This window comes from Corvus moneduloides, chromosome 2 (genome assembly GCF_009650955.1).
Source record: "Corvus moneduloides isolate bCorMon1 chromosome 2, bCorMon1.pri, whole genome shotgun sequence".
NCBI lineage: Eukaryota > Metazoa > Chordata > Aves > Passeriformes > Corvidae > Corvus > Corvus moneduloides.
In genome coordinates this window covers 9647722-9674462 of record NC_045477.1, presented here as the reverse complement: position 1 = coordinate 9674462, position 26741 = coordinate 9647722, and the positions used below count along the sequence as shown (strand labels likewise).

At 39.6% G+C, this 26741-nt stretch overlaps 1 protein-coding gene across 8 annotated transcripts in view; it reads right to left on the bottom strand.

Annotated features, from left to right (window-relative positions):
• ROBO1 (roundabout guidance receptor 1) overlaps positions 1 to 26741 on the bottom strand; it is a 701856-nt gene that overhangs the window by 87861 nt on the left and 587254 nt on the right. For all 8 annotated transcript variants that reach the window (XM_032096989.1, XM_032097028.1, XM_032097020.1 and 5 more), the window contains one exon: positions 23653 to 23810. In XM_032096989.1, coding sequence (XP_031952880.1) covers positions 23653 to 23810 — 158 coding nt within the window. The remainder of the gene's footprint in view (positions 1 to 23652; positions 23811 to 26741) is intronic.

Here is a 26741-nt window from a genome sequence, read left to right as displayed (position 1 = left end):
CACATAAAGAAACTCTGCTGAGTTTGTCTTACTAAGTTCATACCCAGTAAGTCCACTTCACATCCAGTATTTAGAGATGTAAGCAGTCAAATCACCTTTGGAGACAATATATGAAATCTTGCAAATTAGAACTATTCATAGTCTGTGTATACTTAACAGTTAATGAAAGCATTTTAATTTGAGTGCTCTGGCTCTTCTCACATTTTTACCCCTGCTCCAGAATACACCAGCTGGACTTTATAGCAGCAAATGATATAATGGTTTGCAAAAGTGACAGGCAGTGTACCATTATACCCCAAACCTCTTGAAGAGTTGTGACGATGCTGAATACCAAGAGAAGTCCTTTCTTCCTAGTAAGCAAGATACAGAAAACAGTTTTGTTCCACCACTCTAGTAGATATGGTTGTGTCGTGGGAAAAGAATGGCTTTGCTAACTGCCAGAGCTTAAAGTCTAATTCTGAAACTAAGTGTCATGTTTCATTTATACCAAAATGAAGACAAGGCACTTTTTGACTTTTCATGCCTCTTCAGGATTTTGTTCTGCGCCTACCAGCAAATCTATCAGGGCTTTGCAAGTAGGATAATACAAGAATAGCACTGAATTCTAATAAGAGAAAAAGATTGTGATCAGCATTTCACAGATGATCTTCAGCTGCCTGTAACATGTATGGATTATTGTATGTATGCAAACAAAATATATGATGGTATGGTGACTTACAAAGACTTATTGAAAGCTGTTTTCTATGACCTGCCTGCCTGACCATATTTTGCTCCTCATCAGTAAATTGTTCATTCAAGCAAGTCCACTTCATTTATTTCTTTAAACAATAGTTGGAGATGTTCATACAGAAAACTCTAGGCACCCACAGAGTTAACTAGGTCCAGAATTGTAAATTATGGCCACCCAGCAGCAAAAAATCATATACAAATCATGAATCAACTCAGCCAATAAATCAAATCCATAAAAACTTACCCAAGGGTTCTACAACATACCACCAAGAATTCAGTATAGCTGTACACACATATATTCTTATTCTAAGACCGTATTTTATATACCTATGTGCGTTGTGTATATGTGTGTAAATTTCTGTATGTATAAATCCATGCCCATCTGTTTGTGTTATGAAATATTTTTATATATGTGGGTGATTCATTTGCTTTTCACAGAAATGTGGTATGAAATATGAGACAGAATGAAGCCATAAGAGAAATGCTTGGGAAGTCCAAATATAAATGTGAATGACATTTTTTTTAAACTTTCTTTCAGTTCCTAGTTTAATTCTATTTAATAAATGAAATCTGCTCTGTTGCAAAATAATTCTAAAGCAAACAAATTCATAGGAAAATCAAATTTAGACTGCAGAATGAAATACTGACTTTTGGTTGTATAGCCAGGGTTTCTGCATATGTGATATCACAAATTTCATATATTTCAGTCTTCTAGAGTACAGCATACACAACAACTCATTTTCTTTAAATTGAAAGTGGTGGGCATGTGATATTAACTTGCTGCTTTAAAAGTGTACCATTTAATTACAAATAACAATATAACAGTCGAAGTACGAGGTGAGTTCAGGCAATTGCAATTAATAGTGTCACCAGCTGGTATATCCAGCTTTTATTTCTTAGTTAAGAAACAAGAGAGTTTGTTCATTTCCCTCTGTCTGGGTCTAGCATCCCAAAATATCCATATGACAACTCACCACTGCGACAGAGGCTCTGAGGCATGGAACGTCAGCAATAGAAGGCAGCTTTGCAGTTTGAACAAAGTTAAACAAAAAAGAGTACAAATGACTATCTATCTCAAATTTCTATTTAAAAATTCATATCTTGTTCCAAGCCTTGTGAATCCCATGTATTCTTCCCTACCTATTATAGCATGCTTAAATATCAGACACTAGACATCAAAATGTGTTTGGAGCAGGTCTTCGACAATGATTAAAGTTTGTTCTTGTTTAACTTCAAAGTTCAGACAGAGGAGTCTGTCCTGCTTTCTGTTCCATTCTCTGGGACCCCAGGAAGGTACATGCTGCCTCCTCCAGATCAAACACATGAAAAATTCTATTTGAAAGTAGTCTGAAACATTCTTTCAAGTGGTCTTCCTGTGCTGTAAATCTGTCATGACAAAGTGCAAGCCAATTGTTCCCCCCACCATACAGACCAACAAAACAGCTTTGCAATACAGACAGGCCTGAAGGTAGCCTAAAGGAAGGTGCAAAATGCATAGGAAGGTGGCTTTACGTAAAAAGAAAGTACTTAAGGGAGATAAAATGACAATAGATTCAAGCTGCTGCCTCTGGCACCCCTGCCAATCCAGCTAGGATACATCAGAGGCAGAATCAGATTCAAGTCCGCTCATAAGACTCCTTTTCTCACTTTTCTGGCCTCATTATTAATGGCTGTAACTACAAGAAGATGGATATCTACAAAGGCATAAGGGTTATCTGTGTCCTGAATTGCTTGGTGAATTCAGAGGCAGCTGAGAGTTATTCAGCCCTTGGCATTAATCACAAGTCACCAAATATCAGAATTACCATATGTATTTGATACTTCACCCATTGAAACTGTAGAAACGGCCAAGATACATGCAGAATGTCATAAATGAAATTCAGAAAAGAAAAATCCATGCCTCAGCATATGCAATTTTCAGAAGTTTAAAACTGTAACAATTCCAAATTAACTTTCTACAAACATTTGGCTTTTGTTAATCACAAAGGAAGATTTAATTCCTAGTAATCCGTATTGGCTCACATTAGTCAAAACTCATTTCTGAACAGACAGCTATGTTTATATGACAATATTTGAACCAGTAAAATACTTCCCTGAAATGCTTTCATAGCTACAGTACAAAACATTTTCTATGCAATACTTCCTTTCTTATTATAAACCAAGATTAAAATCTTACGACAAAAGCATGTTACAATTATCTTCATGGTCTTGAATCTGTTCTACAAGGATCACAAAAAAAAGACAAAAAAGAAGCAAAGGCTTCATAAAGTGTTTTTTACATCGTTATTTACTAAGTACAGAAAACACACTAAACTTAACTAATGGTCAACACATAGGAACATTCTACGGGTCACTTAAATTATATCTGGAACTAGCAATCTTTCTGCAACATCCAAAGGCCCAGCATGGGAATGATGTGTTTACAATGACAACTGTGAAATTTCTGTAAAACTGTAAATTTAACCCCATGCATAAATCTCCCCTGGATGCACTGCTGCATATGTAGCTTTCACTACAATCAGTGATTGAAATCAGAAATAAAAGTGAACTTGAACTGAACTCCATGTCTGGTATGTCTTCATTTCTCTCCCCTTAAGCAAGTCAGATGATTTGAAGTATCAGTTACACATGAATTTTCTTTTAAGCATCCCCACTACTGTGCTATTCACACACTTCCAAGGATAAAATCTCAGACTAGCCAGGGTTAATTTGCCATACAAAATCTCTCAGTTTTTAATTACGTTACCTAAAGAATCACAAATGCAATAAGGAATAATACTAACATAATAATAATACTAACAATCCACAAATTTAAAAACATATTTAAAAATCCTACCTGGTAACCATAAAAGAAACAACATAACCCAAATCTCCAGGGGAATTTAGCAGCCTGTTTCCCACTGAGAGCGCCCACACTGTAAAAGACAGACTAAGGTCACTCTGAGGGGCTGTGTTAAAGTCACCAAGGATGAAGCCAAGGGCCCACCTACATGACCAGACCTGACTCTGCATGTGGCAGATCACACCTAAACCCTGCAGACAGCACCAGGGGTGGAGTGAGGAGAGTACAACCACCATGACTTTCCAAGGGGGTCCAGATTCTGCTGCTGATTCCAAGGGGATTTCATTTCCTGACTGTCATTGCAGATATTGACAATATTGCCTTACTTTTCTGAGTCTGGAGCTAATGTTGGCAGGGTGAAAACATGGATGGATTTAAGACAACTGTATATCGTGGGGTGTATTTCATCAATAGGAAATTTCCTACTTTCCCCTAAGAAAAGAGCAGCTGTGCAGAGCGTGAGTCTTCAACAGCAGAACCCTAACTTTCAATTTCAAACTTTAGAAGGACGGGTAGGTGAAACTTCACCAAGACTTGTAATCTGATGAAAGACATTTCTCAGAGATCTCTCACAGCCACTGTGCTAAAATATGGGATTTTTCAGGGTCCTTATGCAGGGTTTTCTGAAGGGAACTTTTCTGACAGGACTCAAGTTATCAAGAGATTTGAAGCAGAAGTTCATAGGTCTTCTTTAACCGTGAGCTCCCACAAGAAAATGAAAGTCCTTCAAGATGCAAAACCAAGGTTCTCCTAGACTTACAAGTACAATTGTGAAGCAACAACAACATCCTCACAGTTTGAGAGGAGGGAATAGAAATGAATTATTCACATTTTTTTCCTGGCTGGTCTGTGCAGCAGGTCATTATTTTCAGCTGTGGCTTCATTCACTCAGTGACCTTCTGAGATGCAGCAGCTTTGGCTCAGACTCCCACTTGTCTCGAAGAGAAGGCACATCCCCTCTCAGCCTGGCTGCCCACTGCTGGCTCCTCACTCAAGGGATGCAAATCTCAGGCTCCCGGATCCTTCCCGTGACCGCTGCACTTCCTGCACTAAATTGCCTGTGAAAGCTTTCCTCCCTGGAGCTGGCACAGCAGCTTCCCAAGGGAAGAAGGATTTTCTGAGTTCCTCTGGGGCTAAACCTGAGCTCTTTATGGCAGAGAACATGAACTGAGAACCAAACTAAGCAAATAAAATTAGTCACAGGTGACTAAAATGCAGTGGATTCTTTTATACATGTCCAAGTTTGTATTTTAACAGTTTTAAATTTTGAGACAGACTTGACTTCTCATTCAAAATATTTTCTTTCAAAACTTTATAATCAAGTTAACTTACAAAGACGTTTTGGCCCTGCCAACTAAACACTACAAATAAACTAGTATTTTGCAAAACTAACCTTGAAAAAAATATAAAATGTTTTCTAACATAACTAAAAACCTAGTGATTCTCTGTCTTTTGACCAAGATGACGTGCCATGGAAATGAGACCACACTTCAAAAGGAGCATATTAGATAACAGGGTTAACTCACGTTAAGTTTCTATTGCATTTATCTCTGACTGAGCCTAAGCTTAGTAGAACTCTTTTATAGTAAATGCTGGACACACAAAGTTGTGAAAACATTAAACCTTTCCCATCATTTGTGGAGCACTGTCAAAAAGAGGAGCATATGCACCACAATGCTGATTTTTCATGAACAGTTAAACACAAAAGTCATATATTAATCTGCCACATTTCACTCTTCCATCACCGTTCACTACAGCTCTCGTGACTGCAGCACATGCAAATCATAAATCACAGATTTCCTTGTGTTTTTTGTGGTCTGCACACAAGCCTCGTGTTACAGGACTGAGGTGAAAACCTGCAGTCATAGGCAACCACAAGCAAATCTTGAGTGTAACTTTCATTTCTATTGAAGGAGCACTGAAAAACCCCTGGGCTAGACATTAGTGATACAGAAAGGCCTCTCTGCTTGGAAGATGCTAAAATTTAAACTTACAAAGAACAAGGAGGAGAATGTATGCACAGAGAAGCAAAGAGCAAATCCCCCAATTTCCCCAGCTCACAGAGCAGCCCAGAACCATTATTTTTATGCTCAACTTCAGATCCTCCAGAGAGACTCCACAGGCAGGGAATGACCTGCCGCTCTTGGTCTGCTCGCAAACATTCAGCCCTCTGTTGCCACAGACTTTACAACACAGGCTGATCTTCAGCAACACACAGCGAAGCCAGGAGCTACTCGGAGTTTCTCTGACTCATAAAATAAGGCAGCACAGGTTGCAGTCAAGCAGAACAAAGCACACACTGTTCCCATTCTCTATCTGCACTGGGAGCAGCGCTCCCTGATGCTCGCGCGCTTCTCGCTGCTGTCCTTGGACTGTGATACCCCGTGAGCGCTGCTGTTCGTGGGCTGCTGCCGGGCTGGACACTGAGGAACACGCTCCAGTGGCAGCAGGAACAGGCTGCCATCCAGTCAGGCTCTTCTCACTCAGCCCTTGCCTTTGGAGCTGCAAACCCTTACTGCTCAGTGCATAAATGGAAGTGGTTACCTTATGAAAAAGCCGAGAATGAAGAGACTGAAGCCTGAAAAGCAAAGCCTCTTGCCTTGCCTTGTCTGCTCGCGGCTGGGGGCTGCCTGAGCTATTCAGGGGGGCTTTGGAGCCCTGCTGGGATAATTGCTTCCTTTGCAGCAGTTCCTGGCTATTCTTCTCAGATGCCACAGTGGGTTTAAACTCCTGGCACAGTTCTTGTTGTTGTTAAAAGGGTATTGTAAACTGCACCAATGGAAAAGGCTGAGACAGAAATGTGGCTGGAAGGGGGGGAGAAAGTGTTCTGGACACTGAAAATACTAGCTGCTTGACTTTTCACATTTGTATTTGCAAAGTAAAGTGAACTACAATCTAGCCAGGCAGGTTCTGTATGGAAATCAGTCTCCTGTTTGCTGATGTTTGCTATTATTGGAACAGGCTTGTAAAAATGGCAGAGAAATTTAAATTACTCTGCACTTTATTTTCCTGTTTTATCTTGTGTCTATGTGCGTGCCTTTTTTAGAATTAGTACTATCCTAACATAAATGAGAAGCTTTGATGTCTTCTGTGTGAGCAGCGTAAAAAGAACATCATGAATAAGAAGCAATCTTTACAGAAAACTAAAAGTGTTACTTGATCAGATTTCAGTTCACTTGGTACAAATTACCTTTTTTATGACAGTGACAGGAAGTTAAAATCTGCAATATGCACTCCCACAGTATACTTTCTTCCCCCAAAAACACAGAAAGAGCCCACACTATGCTTCCAAAACATACAAACACAAATATTGAGACTGAAGTAAACACTTAACTTTTAAAGACATTACTGCTTCTTTACCAGCTACTTAGCATGACAAACAGAAAAAAAAAAAAAAAAAAAGTTATACTTTTGCACTTAAAAGACTCATCTACATCACATTCTGGCTGAATTTTTCAAAAGAAGATGGCAAAATTTAGGAGTCCATGGCTGCTGCAGAAGGTGTGGGGTAGACAGCATTTCTGCCTGTCAGATGGACAAACTGATATGTCCAGGTAGTTGAATTTGCAATTCCACTTTCCAAACCTGGTCCTGAATGTTGATCACCAAAAACATGCTGCCTGTAGCCCTTGGCATGCAATGCACTGAGTGCCACTGTGACCCATGGAGACCATTTACAAATGGGACAACTGGGAGCTGCCCTCCGCAGAAAGTCTGAACTCACCACTCCTGAGACACTCTCTGACTCCAATCAGTGTCCCAAATATGTACAAATATTTACAGGGAAAATATTTTAGAGCAGCATTTCTTTGTGTTGTAAGAAAAATGATGCAAAAAACCACACTAAAGAGTGCCAGGGAAAGTTGACCCATGTGAACAGGCAAGGAAGACAGTTTCTAAAGGACTGTCTTGATAACATCCATGCAAACAAAAGACCTTATCAATAAACTTCCTTAGTCTTCTTGTCTCCTTTTCCAACACAAGTACTAACAGGATCGACCCCTATTGCAATTACAGTATGTCACATCAATACCCTGATGTCTGCACCAAGGTATAAGCTTAGAGAAAAGTTTGTTGACAATAAAGATCACCCTTGTTTATCTTAGAGGATACAGATCCACTGTTTTCATTTATTTATATCTAGAAAAGATAAATAATTGATATTTGCTACTCTTGCCAATTAATTTTTAATGGAAGACTCACAATATGGTTTTCAACTTTGAATAAACATTCAGAATTAAAAGGAAAAGATCTGATCTAAGAAATATTCAGCTAATCTAAGAAATAATCAAGTAGGCATAGTATATTGCATTGCACTATTAGTGACTATCCTTCATGAGTTTCAATCAGACTTTTTCTAAGACAGCCATACTGATGACTTTGGAAGACAAAAGAAAGCCAAGTTCTACTGAAAATGGAAGTTAATCATAACCAGAAAATAATAATTTCAGAGAACGTTTGATGAAGAGGGTAAAAGAAGTGTTCTGATGATTCTCTTCTCCTTTCAAGTAGTTCCATGTGTTATTGCACATTTGACCGAAGTGCCATAAAATCTTAAATAGTTTTGTCCTTTGATGAGATTCACTTTCAGTGGATTGCAATGAAATACTGCATGTTTTCCCAGATCTAAAGTTTGGCAAACAATGTTTAGTAGAATATATCATGAATATTTTTACTGTATTTCAGAAGAATGCTTAAATATTCTGAAAGTTTCTGAAAACAGGAATTCTGGACAATCCTACTAGATTCAAAATTTTGTTTGAGATCTGGCAGAACTAATGCATAAATGCTGTATTACAGATATTATTACTGGCACTTTCAAACATGCATGCCAAGAACAATCTGATATGCAGGCCATTCTATGCATGGAATATTAAAATATTTGCTGTATTTAGAGCCTTTAATAATGTGTTAGATTTGGATCTTGGCTCACTGTGCAAACTAATTTCATAGTGAGATTGCCTGGAAATTTACCACAAAGGTATTACTTTATGATCCTTTAGTTTATGATTAGTTTATGAACTTTTCAACAAATGCTTAAAAGAAATTCACCTTGAGGCAGAGGACTGGGCCTGACATACTTGCAGCCCAAGCAGCAACTCTGTCCCTGAGGCATGAGAGGAGGCAAAAACCAAAGCAGAAAGAGGGATTTAACGAGATGCACACTTCCTTGAGGAGCAAAAGAACAGAAGCTCATTAAGTGTGGACTTGGAAGAAAGAAGGTATACACACAGGATTCCACTGGAAAGGAATTTCATATACTAAGTTAGTCAGGTAGGCACACAGATATCAGAGTAGCTTCAAGTGTTTCTTTTTCTGTACAATCATGTGGCTGAAAAAACAATACTTTGCCTTTTCAGAAATCTCTTTCGTGGAACTGTCAACTACTCTTCCAACACTTCCCAAGGGAAAAACCTTTGGATCACACCTAACTGGAGTTAGCATAATCGTTACACTATTCAAAGTTTTCAGACAAGTCTAAGAGAAGGAAAATTACATAAATCTAATTGAAAGGAGTGTTTTTTAAGGCTTTTTACCTAAAAGACTGTGTTCAAAGTGTTAATAGAGAGGACAGAATAGGATACAACCCTGTGCCAGTATCATCTCAGCTCTCCCAGCTGAATGTAAAGTGGACAGAGACAACTTTGTAAATAATTTGAATGCTGCAGACTGGTACCTAGGTACAATGTTTGTAGACTTATTTTCAAGACTGCATTTTGTAGCAAGTAAGATGCAAAGAATACAAAGGCAAAAACTATTAGACTGTGGGCTGCTTGGGGTTAAGAGTAATCTCCTCTATGAGCAGAAACAAAAAATCCCTTTGCATTTTCCACAGCACCTGAATAAATACATCATCTTTACCTTATAAAACTTGTCAACACTAGTACTATCAATTCTCCAATGAGAATTTGTGGAAGTCCTTTGAAACAATGCTCAGAGAGAGAATTAATTGATTTTGGCGTCTCTTGGTTTCATTGTTTCATGAACACAAAACTGATGGCCATTAACAGCATCCAGAAGTAGGTCTGGCCAATCAAACGGCCTACGTGTTTTATCAGAGGACAATCTCAGAAAAAAAAAAATGAACTCTGCTAAGAGCACATGAGCACATTAAGAATCATAAAATTGTTAAGGTTGGAAAAGATCTTCAAGATCAGTGAGTCCAACTGTTAGCATAGAATATATTAAAACAGTATTGTAATACAACTTGGAAAATCTGTGTCAACAGGCTTCTCTTATGAAAGAGCTCCCTTGGCTAGTTATCAGTGCCACAGACAAGTATTTGTAGATACCATTTTCTGGATTAGGAAAACCAATCCTGTTTTAATTAAAATCAGTTTATTAGCCAGTGTGATACCTTGGTAAGAAAATTCCAAATAAAAGGTCCTTAACCTGTCAGTAACTAGAACTTATTCCACAGAACCAATACTTAATGCTGTTATTTTGTCTGGCACCACACACTTTTTTGCACTGTGCAGTAGGTATGAACATGCCCATTTTCAAATTTAAATAGAAAATGCTTCTTCACCTTTTTATTTTTATTTGTAGTCATACGGTTGCTGTTTTGATAATTAAGGAAAAGCAGAGCTAAAGCTGGAAGTTTTAAAATTTCACATCTATTTTAACACAAAATTAGGAAGAAATACAATTCTCTCTCAAAAATCAACAAGACATATTCCTATGAGAAAGCAATGAGGGACTGAGATGGGTGTTTAAGTTGTGTGAAAGAGTGTAGGTTGATAAAGGCTCCAAATGCACAAGTATCCCTAACATCACAAGCTGTAATGATGTGTTAACCTTGGTGACAGTCAGAAGAGAAGGGTCAAAGGTTCAGCTGGCATCCCTGGGGGGGATCCTTCAAGGTGAATTTGAGACTCATTGACAGGGCAGCACAGTAAAACTGACACTGCCGTCTGAGAAACGTACATGCTACAAAGAGCAAGAACTGCCTTTTTCTTGAACTTGCTGTTCACAGCAGTAGAAAAAATGGTCTTTGTTGAGATGGTTAAAGCAGGGAGAACACAGCTCGCTACCAGATGAGATCCTAAAAGAGAAGAGTTATAAAGATTACGCCTCTTTTTGAACTGAAAATAATTATTAGAGCAGGTTTGCCATTTAATTTATTCTGGTTGATCCAGCTACTCTTAATTTTGCCTATTTTAGAAGTTATTTCCCCATGTCCTACTTAAAAAGGTTCAGATTGCTAAATTTAAAATTTCACCTCCTGCTGAAAAACCCATTACAACTACCTACCTTTATCAATTTCAAGAATAACAGATACAACAGATGACCTCTTACAACACCAAAGCCTTGGATTATCCATGGCAAAAGCAGAGCAACAATAGTCACCGCCAGTTGCGTAATTTCTAATATTCAAGAATGACAATGCAAAAGATACTGGCAAGACATGGGAATTTTCTCAGCAGACAGTCTCACTAGAACAAAAATTGAGAATCAATATGCACTATGTCCACAAAACTCCAGCTGGAATACCTTAAGTAAAGTCCTTTAACAACAAACAAGTCAATAAAAACAAGTGAAGCAGTAACAACATTAGCAACAAAAAAGAGAAGAACGTAGATTCCTTTAGCACTTCAAAAAGAGGCTTCTCTCTCACTATAAATGATACTGTGTATTTTCTTGGAAAGTATTAGTCTCAGGAAAGACAGTGGTAAAACTCCCACTGATTTCAGTAATGCCAGAATTCCACCCTGAGAGTTCAGGATGTGTGCAAAGAGTATTCCAGTGAAATATGCTAACCATGCAAATTTCCCAGGAGTTATAATCATGCAAAGTACCTGCTCTGTAGACATTCCTAAATTATTACAAACCCTTGAGATCCTTGAATACAAGGGACAATAATCTCAAAACCACTCCAACACCTCAGCATATAGCTTGAATGATAGAGATGTTTTCTTTATGATCACAGAAGACCTCCAAGTATTTGTAGCTGGGCTAGATCCTGCAAGTATTACACAATCACAAACACCTGGAGTGGAGCATGGCCTGAATATGAAAGTGAGGATATGATGCTACTGTTGTGTCTAGAGAGCCTATTTATGATTTAGGATGCAATAACACTTTGCAAGGTGGCACAACACAGCTTTGTTGCAAGTGTCAGGCTGCTTTACATGTATGAAATAATTCAGGTCCACAACTCATGAAATGCTGAATAAGAAGAACTGAACAACTTCAAGGTTTGTCCAAAATCACACAGGAAAATTGCAGCAGCCCAGCAATCTGCTCTGCTTAGCTTGCAGACTCTCTACCTCCAGGCAACCTTTCACTTACTGCACAATAATTTTCTCCGTAGGAAAATGTTCTGCAGTGCACTGCTAGAAATCTTGTTGCAATGACTGTATAGTCTCATGGCAAAAACAGGTCTTCTGTGATTCTATCCAGTGTACAGGTCTGCCAGAGAGCACAAACACTCATTTCTGGAATACCTGCTATGCACCATGAAATTGCTTCAATCAGGTACCTGCAGCTTCTGCGGTAACACTTTATCCGGAACGAGCAATTTTTTTTTTTTTTCCTTCTTGATTTTCATTAGGTCTTACTCCAAGAGAAATGCTCAAACTGAACGCCAGAGTTCAAAGAAGTCCTAAGAGACAAATGATTTCATATGAATGGGGAGAGCAAGATGTGCAGAGTTTGAAATGTGAGGCATGCTGGAGTGAACCCCAAACCATCATGTCAACATCTTTCACTTTCAAAAACTTTACATTCTGAATGGCATAGACACTCTGGAAAACAGTGATGCAAAACTCCCCCAAACTTACAGTTAAGAGATCTTGATTCATCATCCTTTTGTTCAAGGAACCAAATTTCTTATTTTGTGAGGGAAGGCAAATTACTTAAGCATAGTTATCTCTATGGCTAGTTTCAAAATTCAATATATTCCATGTAGCAGTAGAAATATTTTGAGATATACACCAGGAAAGCTTTTCACTTGCTCATGCTTTACTTTTTTAACAGCATTATTTCCTCCCCTGCCAAATTTGTGGGGTTTATTTACTCTTAAACTTATTCACTTTTGGCCTTCTTCTCTCTGCGTTATTTATTCTTCCCTGTGCAGCCAGAACCAGGAGGCTGAGCAGAGGCAAGCAGACAATTGACAACAGCAGCAGAGGCAAAAGCAAAGCTGCTGAGTTAGAAAAAATCAAGATGAGTATAAATATATCCAAGTTTAACTAACCACCCACACTTCCATGTTAAACAAAGCAACAATCTTCAACAATCTCCATGTGCCAAATAGATTCTTGTTAGATAATGATTTTTCAGAAGGAAAAAAAAAAAAATCAATTAATTGCTCAGTACAACATGAGTATTAGCAAGAATTATCCTATAGCTAGATAAAGAGAAAAAGCAGCTTTTTTTTTCCCCTTTCCCTTTTAAGGAGGACAACCTCAAGCAGGCAGACTTGGCCCTGCATAATATTACACAGGAGTCTGGAATAAGACCCTGCAATATGTGTGTGAATCCCCCACTACTGCACGTGGTGAATATCTGAACTTGGCAGTAAGTAATTGTGAGTATATTATTACCTGGAGAGAGAGAAGTACTCTGTTGGGTTGAGGAAACCCAAGAAATGAAAAATTATTATTTTTGAAGTGCTGTGATTTGGACTAGACTTTTCATATAACCAGAAGCATCACAGGAAACTCAGTAAGGCAAAACTATCCAAACAAAGTGAAATAAGCAAAAGTGAAGTTGACAGAACTTTCAAAAAGTAGACCAAAAAATCAAAGCAAACCAAACAAGAAGCTCTAATCACTTACAGCTGTTCAAGGCTCCAAAAACGGGCACTGTTCTTCTCTATTATTTTTATTCTACATTTTTCTTTTGATTATGAGAACATAATATGTGCAAACTCAGCACACAGATTGTTGAGGCTTTATTAAACATGCTTTTAGCGTTAGTGTCATTTTTACTTTACAAAAGTAATTCCTAAAATAAGCATGATACACAATAAAGTCTCAGTTAGCAGTTATCCGATATTTAGATTTTAAGTGACAACATGTGGCTGCTGTGGTGTGCAAGCAGCTAGGAATATCAAAAATGCCAAGTACAATCAAACTTATAAGGTCCACTAGAGACTGTCAAGAAAAAAAATGTACCTTTTTTTTTTTTCTCTCTCCCATCCCCCAAAATGGAGAGGGTTTCAGTGTTTGGAAAAGAGTGAACACAGTGAGGAGCTGGGTTGCTTCACTTCACTGTACAGACTTGCCACAAATAATACATTGATTTCTGCAGGATATCTGCTTATTAGACGGTCTTTCATGCTTTACCAATGGAAATATCTCTGTATAAGAGTATAAAATAAACCTCAATACAGTAAAAATAAAGGCTGACAGGTCCAGGAGTCTGCAGGAAAGAACCTTGGAAGACAGGAAATTTGTAGTGCTGTTCTGCACATTTGATCTGTAGGGATCCTAAGTCCCATGTGCAGTGGAATCTACTCCGAACACTTTTTCTGCCTGTACACAGGTTGCCCACTTCCACTGTGAGTCCTAATGTTAGGTGTGTCAGACTCCTAAAAACCTCTGAAAGCCTATTTTTTTCAGTATTGCTTTGCCACTCATTGTTTTTGCTCCTGAGGAGGAATCAGAGATGACACAGCAGTCATTAAGGGGCTGGAGAGAACAGTGTTTCCCAGGGGATTTTTAACTTAGAGGAAGATGTCCACAGTCTACATGTAAGATTTCCCTGCAGCTGATGAAGGGAGGGGAAGAGAAGAATTAGCTTTCTAAGCCCAGTCTTCATCTTTATTGTCTGTAATATAAGCAAAGGCTCCTCTCCTGACTGCTTAAAAAAACTAACCAAACAAAAATGTTTCTTTTTCATTAGCAGAATAAAATGAATGAAGAAATAATTTCCCTCCCACATCCTTTTTTTCATCTTTCTTATTCATCCAAAAAACCCCCAACAACGAGATTGTCAGCCAAACAAAACAAAGAATTTACTTTCTCAGCATAATAAATCACCTTTGCTCCTAACCATCCAAATCATAAAGTCCTACACACCCTGGATAGCTCAAGTAATCTAGTCTGAGATAACAACCACCTGGCTTTTTATTATTTTTTAGGGAGAAGCTTCCCAGACACCATTTCTATAATTTCAGATGGTCCCAGAGGTTCAAAACTCTCAATAAGCCATTTTAACAAGAAAATCCTGATAGTCTAATATCTAGGTCTGTGAATGTCCCAAAACTCAGATATCTTACACATACTCTATTTGCTCCAGGCATTTATTTTCTTTTACTATCTAGGTCATCAGTTCATGAGTAGGGACAAAAGAAATCCATAGAGAATTTTGACTCAATGAGAAGTTTTCAAATTCTTTTAAGTCCACAGAGTATCTGCAAAAGAGCCCCATTCTTCTTTCCTTTGCTTTCACAATTGAAAGTAGGAATCGGTCTAAAACAAAGCTGACCGTAGAAAAAGACACTTAATTCAGGTTAAAGGAGTGTTTTTCACTGCTGCTGGGTGAAACAATACTGCGAAACCATAGTTATGCATGTCTAATGCTGAACTTCTTAAGTGGTGAGAAGAGAAATATAGCTGGAGCAAAGGACATCACTGATGCAAAAGAACATTTTTGAAAGTTGCGAGAAAAACCAGAAGGAACAGATACCCTTCCAGCTCTAGGGTCAAATATGATCAGCAGTTACTTGGTTTAAAATGCCAGCAAATGAACGACCATAGGAGCCTTTTAATCTAACACTGAATTATGATGAGTTTTAATTCCAGTACTTTTGTTTAGCGTGAGCACACTCTATAAATCTGATAACCTCACATAGTGGATTGCACTACTACCAGGCATGCCCTTGGGAACAGAGGAGGTCAGTTTGGTCCTAAACACAAAATCTAGTCCCTGTGATAGCCAGCACAAGCCTACAGACCGTGGTGTTCTCCTCAGCCCACAGATGTTAGATGTTGGGCCACCTTTTGCCCTGTGTCATGAGGCTCCTTCCCTTTCCCCTAATTCCAGAGACCAACATTATTCTTTGGAGATGTCTGCTGGGAAGACATAATCACATCAAGCGTCAACCTATGCATGGTTTACCCTATCCAGCACAGAAGATTCAGGGTTAATAATGAGCCATTTAAACCACATTAGAACAATGCTGGGCATTGAGCATGTCCCAAACACTTGAGACTGATGGGCTTTTTGCTCACCATTTTCTTACAGCAAATGGAGAAAGCACCTCATCCCCCAGAGAAGCATTCGGGACTGTTGACTGTAAGAGCTGCAGAGAAGAAGGGAACATGCACACGGGCATTTTCACGACGTGTGCCTTGGTTTGGCACGTGGATGGAGACGTCAAGCCCCTCTCCCCTCGGTGCCACAGGAGCTGTGTGGCCGCGTTAGCCCCGTGCGGTGCTGGCGCGCTCGAGCCTGTCTCGCAGCAGGCCTCATTAGCCCGGGCTCGGCGCCACATTAACCGCTGCCATATGGCTGCCGGGCGAGCCACAGCGAGCCGAGAGCTCACATCTGCCTGACAGCATCTGCACAGCTACGCCCCTTCAAATGGCAAACCTGAAATGCAATCTGCCAGGGGAGAATCTTGTAATAGGTTAGGATTTCCAATCCACACCGACATGTAGAATTCGAGCTCTTGCTCTTGGCAGCTGTGGTCACGGCTGGAAAGTGCTTGTGGATGTGTTAGAGATGAGAAGTTTTGTTTCAAGGAGCTGAGTCTGAAAAATGAAGTGAGGATGGTCAGACTCCAAGTCGGATGGAAGAAGCGAAAGAGGAAAATGGATACAAAAATAAAAGCCTGTGTGATATTCCTCCACTTCATGTTAGCCCAGGCTATTAATCAGATTTTTTACAACCTTCCAAAGTAAGCGCAGTCCTCTGTAGAAAGTAAAGTTCTTTAGGGCTCAGACAAAAACCCCACATACAACACACAAAACGATGTGACAAATGATAATCAAAGAGTAATGCACGACTGAAAAGAGCTTGGGTATGCCTATGATAATAAAAAAAAAAAACGTTACATGGGAAGTAGCAGTATAGCAGAAGATTCCCTGAGAACCCTTTGTCTTAACAGAGAGTGGTTGTGCAGATGTGGAAACCTGAGTGGTTTAGACACAGCAGGGGAAGAGGCAGGCATGCACACAGAACTGAGGGGAAAAATGGGAAAGGTGTCCTCATGATAAGGCAGGAGACAGCACAAGCACATGGCACAGAAAAGAAGGGAGAGGTGATCCAGAAGACACATTTTGAAAGATTTGTGGAATCTGGAGAGCAGAGAGATTTCAGCAGGAGCAACAGGGACCTTGAAACAGAGCTTTAAGTGGGAACACAGAACAACAATGTCACATTTTGGAAAAACCAAGGGGAAGAAACAGCAGGGTTTAGAGGCATTCTCAGTATCCTCTGGGACAGCTGTGTGGTTTCAAATTATTTTTCACAATTTTTTACATTTTTTTCCCTCTTGGGGTGCCAAGTTAACTCACAGCGGCTCCAGCTGTGTCACCCGGGGAAACTATATTGAGAGCAGAAGAAATATAAATCAGCAAAAAAACTACTCTTAATCCTTGAGTAAGCCACCATTGCAGGGATCAGCATCTGAAGTAAAAAGAGAGGTAAGAGTGGGAAGCCAACCCTCCCAGGGAGTAAGAAAAAGGACTTGGAAGAAAGGAAATTGCTGGGGGGCAGCAAATACATACTGGGAATCAGAAGAAAAAATACACTTCTCTTTCTAACCCTCTTGGGGCCTATAGGAAATTGCTGCTTGCCCTTTAATCTGCCCCAAAAAAGAAAAACAATTAAAATGAAATAAAACCCTGAACTGCAAGTCCTTGCTGCCTGCCTTCCCCTCACCCCCATTGCTTTGTGTGCTGGGCACCCAGGCCATGATCTCTCATGCAGATCTCCATAGCAGAGACAACATTACCATCAGAATTACAGTTTCTGCAGGAATGTGCATTCTTTTGCTGTGTATCTAAAGTACGTAATTTGGGGAAACGAAGGTGTTAAGCAATCAATAAATCAATGAAAAAGAGAGGAGGCTTAAAAAAAAACCCAAAGAGAAATGGAGAAGAAAGAAATAAGGATAAACATCTTGAATTAATTTGTATTGGCACTGCAACCGTATGGTTTCTGTCAGGAACATTGCTGCAGTAATGGGTTAAGACTGTTACACCACACAAAACACCCCAACAAATTCAATCAGTTTTTGTTTCATTTCTATTGATTCATCTCCCCATTGCAATTCTTCCCTGCAATTTAACTTTGGAAAGAAAGACCGTTTCCTAAAGAGGGAATTAATTTCAGCTCTTTCCACTGTTCCCTCCAATACTAACAACACTTTCTCTTTTCCTTTTTAACTGACAGTCATAGCACTTTCTTCCACTTCCTTGTTTCTTTCTTCTTATGATCAAGGTGATGCTGGGATCCACCTATGTAGTTTTAGACTTGCCAAAGCACAGTGAGGCTATGACTGGTCTCCACCAAGAAAAACGAACACAGTTCTCTTCGACAATTCATTAAGAGAAAGATTGGGGCAAACACATGAAACACCTTCCTGTGGATGGTACTGTTAAGGAGGTTTTCCTGTCATGACAGAATATCAGAAGGCTTTGTTTCCACACTTTGTAAAAACATTTTCATCACTCACTCATGTAAAAATAGCATTGTGTAAGATGCAACAAATGCTGTGCATTTGTGATGTACTATTTAAGGGCCAGGAAAGGAGATGGGAATTGGAAATTTAAGTTGCAACTCATCTAAAATAAGAGTGTAAGTCATTCAAAACTGCTGATGTCACAAGACAGCCACACAAAAAAGGAATGAAAACCTGTATGCATTATTCATCTTGTAACTTTGATCTTTAAAGCTAAGAAACTTGAACAAGGAAAGATAAATGGCTTCTCAAGCTTTTTCTTTTAAAAATCAAATGAGGATGATTCAGGATAAATGAGAGATAAGAGTTAATACGAAAGAGGGGGAAATTGCAATCACACTGCTGCATGGAAGTTTCAATGCAAAGGCTTTGCTTTTTGTATTCAATTACAAAGGATTTCTTTCTTAGGTACCAGCATCCTTTTTCATGTATATGTAAAAGATTTTACCTATTAAAATTTAATGTTCACTATGCATAGCTTTTTTCTTCTACCACCTATACCATGACTTGATGTGAGCAATTAGGAAGCTTTCTGAAGCATGGGCTACTAGTGGTCATGGGGCAGGAACAGACCCAGCTATGAAATCCTGACCCCCAAACCTGGCTCAAACATCAGCTTGGTCTGGAACTTATGCAAGATATGTATATTTTCTCCCACTGGGAAAGCACTGATAATTACAGGCACTCTGACTGCATCTTGATTTCACTGAGGCGTAGTCAATTATGCAGGCATTGCTGCTAAAATATAAGACAAATTGATAGATCCAAAAGCACATGGAGGTTACCCTGTCTAGATGGCAGAGCCAAAAAATCCTCTTTGAACACTTTGCGCTCCTGAGAGTCTGTAATTATTGCCAGTTTTTGCCTAAAGATATGCTCAAAGGCCCCACCATCTTGGTTAGATTACTGGAGTCAGCATCTTACAGAGAGGCAGCTGTATTTGGGATTCACAAAGAAGACAGAGCAGCAACACAGCTCCTTGACGGAGGCTCTGAGCAAACCTAACACAGGCAGACACCGCCACAGCCATCAGAAATCACAGCACTCCAGCCATTTCCAGCAACAGCAAAGCCCAGGGAAGAATGCCTTGACTTCACAGCATGCTGCTGCAGGGGGGTTTGCTTATCTGAGCTTCCAAATTGTTACCTCCACACAAGCAGGTATCACTAATCAGGTGACAGAGCCAGACAGGCTGGACGGATGTGAGCACACGTTGTGAGATGGAAGAAATGGTCAGGGAACGAGGTGAAAATTTCATGGTGTGGTGTGTGGTAGGAAGGCACTGAAAACAGCATTTGAAAAGTAGTGGGAGGCTTCTGGAGTACAGCAGGAAAATGGGTGAGAAGTGAATGGAGGCACACTGAATTCACAGGCCTACAAGCAACCAATACTCACTGTGATTACTGCGAGTGCCTGAGCAAGTCATTGCTAATGGCACTCGCAGCCACTGACACTCTGCCAACTGCATCCAGACAAAATACATTTGGAAAGACCGAACCCAGAATTACAGCAGTCAGCAGAAACTACACTGATTGCACTTCCTCCTCAGCCCCAGGGAATGCAAACTCACAGCTTTTGGCACCAAGGTGACACACGTGGCTCCCTCCTAATGACACTGTGCTGCCATGCAGAAAGGATGGCTAGACTGGTGGGGCTGGGAGCAGGGCTGTTCCTGGTGAGGATGCCTGGAGCCCTGGCCTAGATCCTTGCTCCAGGCAACGGGCGGGTCTGCGAATTTCACCACTGCCAAACATGTAAACACCATGAACAGCTGGAAACAGAACCAGGAACTTCCCCACCCTGGTGCTCTCCCTTTCTCTCTTGCTCACAGACAAGGCCTTGCACCTTCTTTCTCCACCAAGTCTCAGCTCCAAGAGGAGTGTCACACAGCCTCTCCTAGTGCAGATGGATCATATAAGAAATTAGAAAAATACATTTAAGCTTTACAATGTTTGCACTGAAAAGTTAGAGCTATTCACAGGATTGAGCTGAGGCTCTCCTTTTCAGATGTGTATATATATATATATATATATACATATATTACAGGAGGGATTCCTCATTCCACAGTAATCCCAGGAGAAAAATTAACTAGATGAGCACAGAATCACACTAGTTCTGCTCTGTCCTCATGATAACTGCTTTTCAAATCAATAAATTAAGCTAAAGGTAAGTGATTGCTTCACAGGCAAGACTGTTCCAGCTTCGTTTGTAATATTGGGAGAGGGATTAGCCAGATCAAGCATTTGCTTTCATAAGCCCTAATGCACTGAGAAAACTATTTATAGACAACACACTCAAGAGTAGAGAGAAAAAATAGTTTGGTGATGATTCTCCATCAGGTGCACCCAGTAGACATTTGTGCACTGAAGAGCCTACACCAGGTCTCTGAAACTGAGCACTGCTGGGAGAGCTGTGCTCAAATAAAATCTCTGCTTCTATAATCCCCTTCACAGATGGCTCTGCCCTCACCCTTAACTTTCATTTCCTATTTGTTCCATTCACTAGTTTGTAACCTGACAGACATACAAAATTTTTTCTCCAAATTGCATTTATTTGCCCTACCAATGGACCAAAAATATGAAAAGGCTGATTTTTATTATCTCACCTACATAAACACATTGATTTCCTTAACTCTACCCAGGATAAAATAATATCTTCTTTTTATTGCATTCCTGAGGAAGTCATGCCTTAACTTGGATCTTATTTATCTGCTATTTAGCTACATCTTTTACTTCAAACTCTCAGCCAGGAATGGAGCTTCCAGCTCTGTTTCTCTGGCACTCTTAGTGCTCATTCTGAAAAGTCCAGTTTTTCTGTCTCATAGATGATACTGTCATCTATGAGTAGAGAAGAAAAAAAGCTTCCAAATATTAAAAATAAGGTTGCTTCATGAAGATATCATCTTTTTGAAGAAAATATAGATATGAACAGAAAAAGAGATGTCAAGCATCACTCCTTATTCAGAAAAAGTACTGTCTTAATGTTTATTTTAAATCTCTTGTCAGAAAGAAAAGCATTAATATGAAATGCTTCTAATAGCCTTTGACACTTACAGAACTCTTAAAACTGCAAGGAGTCAAAGATCAACAAACCTATAAGAATGAAAACAATTGGAAATGCTTTAGAAGTGGAGCCACCAAAGCTTTTTCATTTGTTAAAGGTCTACTGGTATTACGTATGTATTGAACACCAAGACATATAGTTTGACATTTCCTGATATGCTAATTTCATGGCTTAGAAAGAGGAAAGTCACACTTGTATTACGGAAATGTACTGCCACTGAGTCAATCAAAATTTTGCTGCCACATGAAGGTAGGTGCTCATTTTATATATAGATGCTTAATTAGAAAAAGAAAAGAAACCTGTCACTTAAAACCCATCAAATTCATCCTTATTTCAGCTTTTGTACTCTTGTAGGGGTTTTTTATTCGTGTTGCCAAACTGAAATAGAAATGCCTTTAAAGAGATAAATGAACAGAAATGGAATAATTCTAAGTCAAGTTTCACAATTAGCATTTCATTCCCATCTGCCCTTTAGCAGGTTGTCCATTCCAGGTCCCAGTCTCCCCTCCCTGCCCAGCCACTAGCAAGATCATACAGATGTTGCTGCAAAGCTGTAAAGAGGTACATCTGAATGCAGATTCATCCACTTGGCAAGATCCTGCTACAGCTGTAAGAAGGTGCAAATCTGCATCACAATGTTGCTTCAGGCTCTCTCTTGCCTGTGTGAGGAAGCACCCATGGTATCAAGAGCACTGCTCAGGACAATGCCAGGCACATACGATGTCAATGGACACGGCTAAGCTGGGCTGTGGCAGCTCTGTTGTTTACACCTCTGGAAACAAGCACTCATTTGGGTACCTGAAACAAGTGTGTATCTACACCTACATCAAAACTCACTTCCATTTGTTTGTTTTTGGCAGGAGATGCTGATAACACACGATAGCTCTGCCAGATGACATGGTGAAAGAATACTGTGTGGGTGAGTATTTGAAACAAACACCAGAAAATAAAACCAAACTGACGGGCTTTATTTCATCCTAAGAGCAGCTTTAATGACTACAGGTGACACTGCCAGTCAGTGATAGCTACTCTTGTTCTGGGTATGTCTTTGTTCCAGCAGCTGGAACAGTTTTCATGTATAACAAAAGAAATGTACTTAATAGGCAACACCTGAAAAATCCTTCAAGAGAATACACTATAGCAATAGAAAATGCAAGTTTAGAAAGCACTTCCTGGGGAAAAAAACCCCACAGGTAGCACTGGAATCTTCTCTTTATCTCAGGTCAATTGACTTGTCATGGTTGGAAGGAGATTTGAAAAGGAAATTGCAAGTTCTTAGCAAGTAAGATTGGAGGAACAGAGTTAATAGCCAGCAATCAGTATAGGTTGGGTAGGGTACTTAAAAATTGAAATGTATGCATACGCCACAACAGCAGAATGCCTGGGCTTTGTCTTGTTTGTAAAACATAAATGGAATAACAGGCAATTTCGATCTCAAATCAAACTGGTAATTTTATACTTAGGTGGCTGGGGTTTAAGAGTACTTTCATTAAACATTTCCCTCATTTCAGTATGTGATTGAGGCATGTAAATGGTATGTGCCTCTGATCTTGCTTTACACTAGTGATCTTTCTAGCACCAACAGGATGGTATGTGCTTTCAGATGATACAGTTACTCTCCTGTGGAAACATGTTTCTTGCGTCTTCAAGCTGGCAGCAAATACGAGATTTTTGAACTCAATTTTTCATTGCCATTTCTGCAAGACATTAGGCTCACTAGCTTATTGCTTCACATGTCAGAAACTAAAAAGAAAAAGATAGTTTTATGATTTGAGAAGCTGCTTTATCCATACTCTTGAATAGTCATGCACTGTATTCAGCAAGCTACAGATACAACACTTCTAATGAGAAAACAGATTTATTTGAGATGGCAGGATAAGCCATTATCTCTCCAAAGAAATGTGTCTATATCCCCAAACCCTTTTTATCCTTTCTAATACAATGCACAACTTTTCTGCGTGTATTATTTTCAACAGAACTACAACAGAATATCTCAACAAGACTACTCGTAGTTGCTCTTTCCAACCAAAGAAGGCAGGTATTACAGGTTGAAGAAATTTGTAGGTGGATAAAAGGTAAGAAAATTACAGGACAGTGATGAGTATAATGAATTTCATTTCCACAAGCTTCTAATTCTTCTGAGGAAGAGAAGAACACAGGTTTTGCTTAGGCCTCTTTAACAAACATGCATACCCTGCAATGAAGTACCATGAGATGAGAGGTTACATTCCAAGCTAAATGCAGACTAGCCCTTGCCTCTGAGGCAAGGAAAGAACATATCCTAGAAAAGACAGCACAGCCAGATGCTCACATGCTCAAGACACAAGTAATTTTAGATTAGTTGATTCTCATGTTGTTTGGAAAAACTTTTTATACTTACTGTAATTCTCTCATCTTTGTCATCTAGAGGGGTCCCATCTTTCTTCCATGATATAGTGGGTTCTGGGTGACCTCTAGGGGGCTGGCATTCCATCACTGCAGGTTCCCCCACAGCTACCATGACATCTGATGGATTTTGTCTAAAGTCATCCCGTAGAACTGAAAGAATAAAGACAATGAAGCAAAAAAATTACTCAACAATATACTAATGGCACAGCAAAGTGTTTTGTATTGGCCTTTAATGGTGTCTGTTGTCATTGTATTTTATATTAATGAACAGATCAGTTAATCAATATCATCTGTTGATGGTCTCTAGTACTTCCATGCAGTAACACAGAAAACCCATGTGCAACCCTAATTTAACTTCCAACATACAAGCCGAGTAAAAGAGGCTGAGAGAGCTCCCACAGAAGAGCTGCCTCACTGGTAGCACTTGGCATAAAGTCTGTGAGCACAGAAGTCAGTCTCACCCCTGTGCCCACCAGGATCATGGAGCAGATCATCCTGGAAACTATGCTAAGGCACAGGGAAAATAAGGAGGTGACATGGTAACATTGTTTCACTAAGGGCAAATCACACCACAAATTTGGTGGCCTTCTACAATGGGGTTACAGCAGTGGTGAATTAGGGGAGAGCAATGGACGTCATCTACTAGACTTGTGCAAAGCATTTGACACTGGCCTACATGACATCCTGGTCTCCAAACTGGAGAGACATGGATTTGACAGATGGACCACTCTGTATACAAGGAATTGGCTGGATGGTGGCACTCAAAGATTTGCAGTCAATGGCTCAATGTCCAAGTGGAGACTGGTGACAAATCCTGTTCTTCAGGGTCAGTACTGGGACCAGCACTTTTTAACATCTTTGTTGGTGATATGGACAATGGGATCAATGGGTGGGATTGGGCACCCCCAGCAAGTTTGCCAATGACACTTTGAACTGAAAGAGAACAGGTTTTAATTAGATATTAGGAAGAAATTCTTTACTGTGAGGATGATGAGGCCCTGGCACAGGTTGCCCGGAGAAGCTGTGGATGCCCCAGCCCTGGAAGTGTCCAAGGTTGGATGAATCTCTGAGCAACCTGGTCTAGTGGAAGGTGTCCCTGCCTATGGCAGGGGGTTGGAACGAGATGACCTTTAAGGTCCATTCCAAAACAAAACATTTAGTGATTCCTATCACAGTTGAAGATGGCACAGTAACTTCTGCTCAGGTAGAATGTGACTTGGGGGTAAGAATTGCAGAGGTTGCTCTCTGTCCCTTTTTTCCTGAGACACAAGGTCAGCCTGCCAGTAACTCAGAGGTTTATGGTTAAAGATTGGCCACTGGCCATATGAATTGTACCCATCCCTGAATTTAGGGCAAAAATTAATGAACTAACTAAACTTCCCAGTTCTTTGATGACATTACAAATCACTAAACATTGGCCCAGCCTTAGCCAAACTCATCTTTGCAATTTGGCTTGTGTCTTTTTAAAGCAAAAATATTAAAAATCTTTCCTGATCTCTGGCAGTCATCACTTAGTCTAAGCCAGGATCACATCCTTTATTTAGAAGTCAATTTTACCACCTTTACACAGCAAGAAACGTTTTTATTGCACCTTCATTACTAGAATTTGTTCTTTCTCATCATTTGGCCCAGCCCAGGCCTAGGAAACTCCTCGTTTCCTCCAGTCATCTACTATGAATTTTATCAATAGCTGTGTGATTATTTTTCTTTCTAGGAGAGGAGAGACCTCATACTGTGCCCAGAAGACCACTACACAAGGACACGTTTAACAGAAGAACGGCATTCCTAAGCCTTGCCAAGTAAGTGGCATTAGGTTTAATCTAAAAATAAATAACACAAATGATAACAAATACAACGTTCTAGTCCTCTCCACTGCCCTTCCTCCATCCACACTGAACAAAGGATAGGCTAATGGAAAAGCACACTACAACCAAAGGGCTCTCAGGATTTTTACAGAGCTGTATGTCACTCGTGCTACCTGCAACAATCTTGTGTCAACAGTAAATAATGCCAAGAAGCTTCAGCAAAAAATACATCTATACCTCCCAAGCCATGGACCCCAGATACATGGACATTCACTACCGAATAGGGGCTTGGTTGTTAATGCTGCTTCAAAGGGAGGTGAGATTTATTGTCAGCTGTTAAGGAATGTGGTTGTTCTTACAGGTACAGTGCTACCACCAAACCATCCCTCTCTGTAAGGTCCTTCATGCCGGTCTGAGGGCAAATGGGTCACCTGCTTTGGGAGAGAGGTATATATACCTTGCTCACACCTGCTTTTATTATAACGTAATACACGACAGAGAAAGTTCCACATTGATACAGAAGTGTAGGCCGGAATCAAAAACAATAAATAAAGAATATTTCGCCACTATTGTAGAAAAAGGACATAAATTCCAGAAGTAACAAAGAACATCTGTGTGTCAAAAAGACTTAAATATAGTACAGATCTCACCAAACATTTGAATTTACTAATCCCCTTCCATTCTGAAGCACACACATTTCTAATATTTCAGTTCAATTATTGAAACTCCTGGATGCCCTGGAAGCAGTACTTACTGTTGCTCTGAAAGAGTATAATCAAGGATAACATGTCTATATCACTTTAACAATACATACTAATAGAACAGAATTATAGGACTTAAGGAAGAAATTATGGAATAATTTAGATTGGAAGGAACCCCTGGAGGTCAAGTCTACAGCGAGGTGCTCTTGAATGAACATGTTCTCTTGGACAGACTAGGTCTCTTGAACAAACCTAGTGCAGAGAGTTTATTAAAAAAACAACCCAAAACCCAACCCAACAAATAAAACATGCACCTATTGCTTAGTGTACAAAAGCCTGAGAAAGCATGCTCCAATCAAGAGCAAAGTATTTCTCTCTCTAAAAGGCAAAATGCATGGATATTTTCCTTCTGTGAACTTGGGAAAAAATTGAAAATATTTTCAGCTATAACATCATGTTTTTAAAAAGGGGAATGATGTCATTTTAAGTTATTCAGAAAGGTAGGTCAAAAGACGAATCCTTTGAATTCCCCTCTGCTTTCAACAAAACTTTGTTAAGTTTAACCCACATTCCCT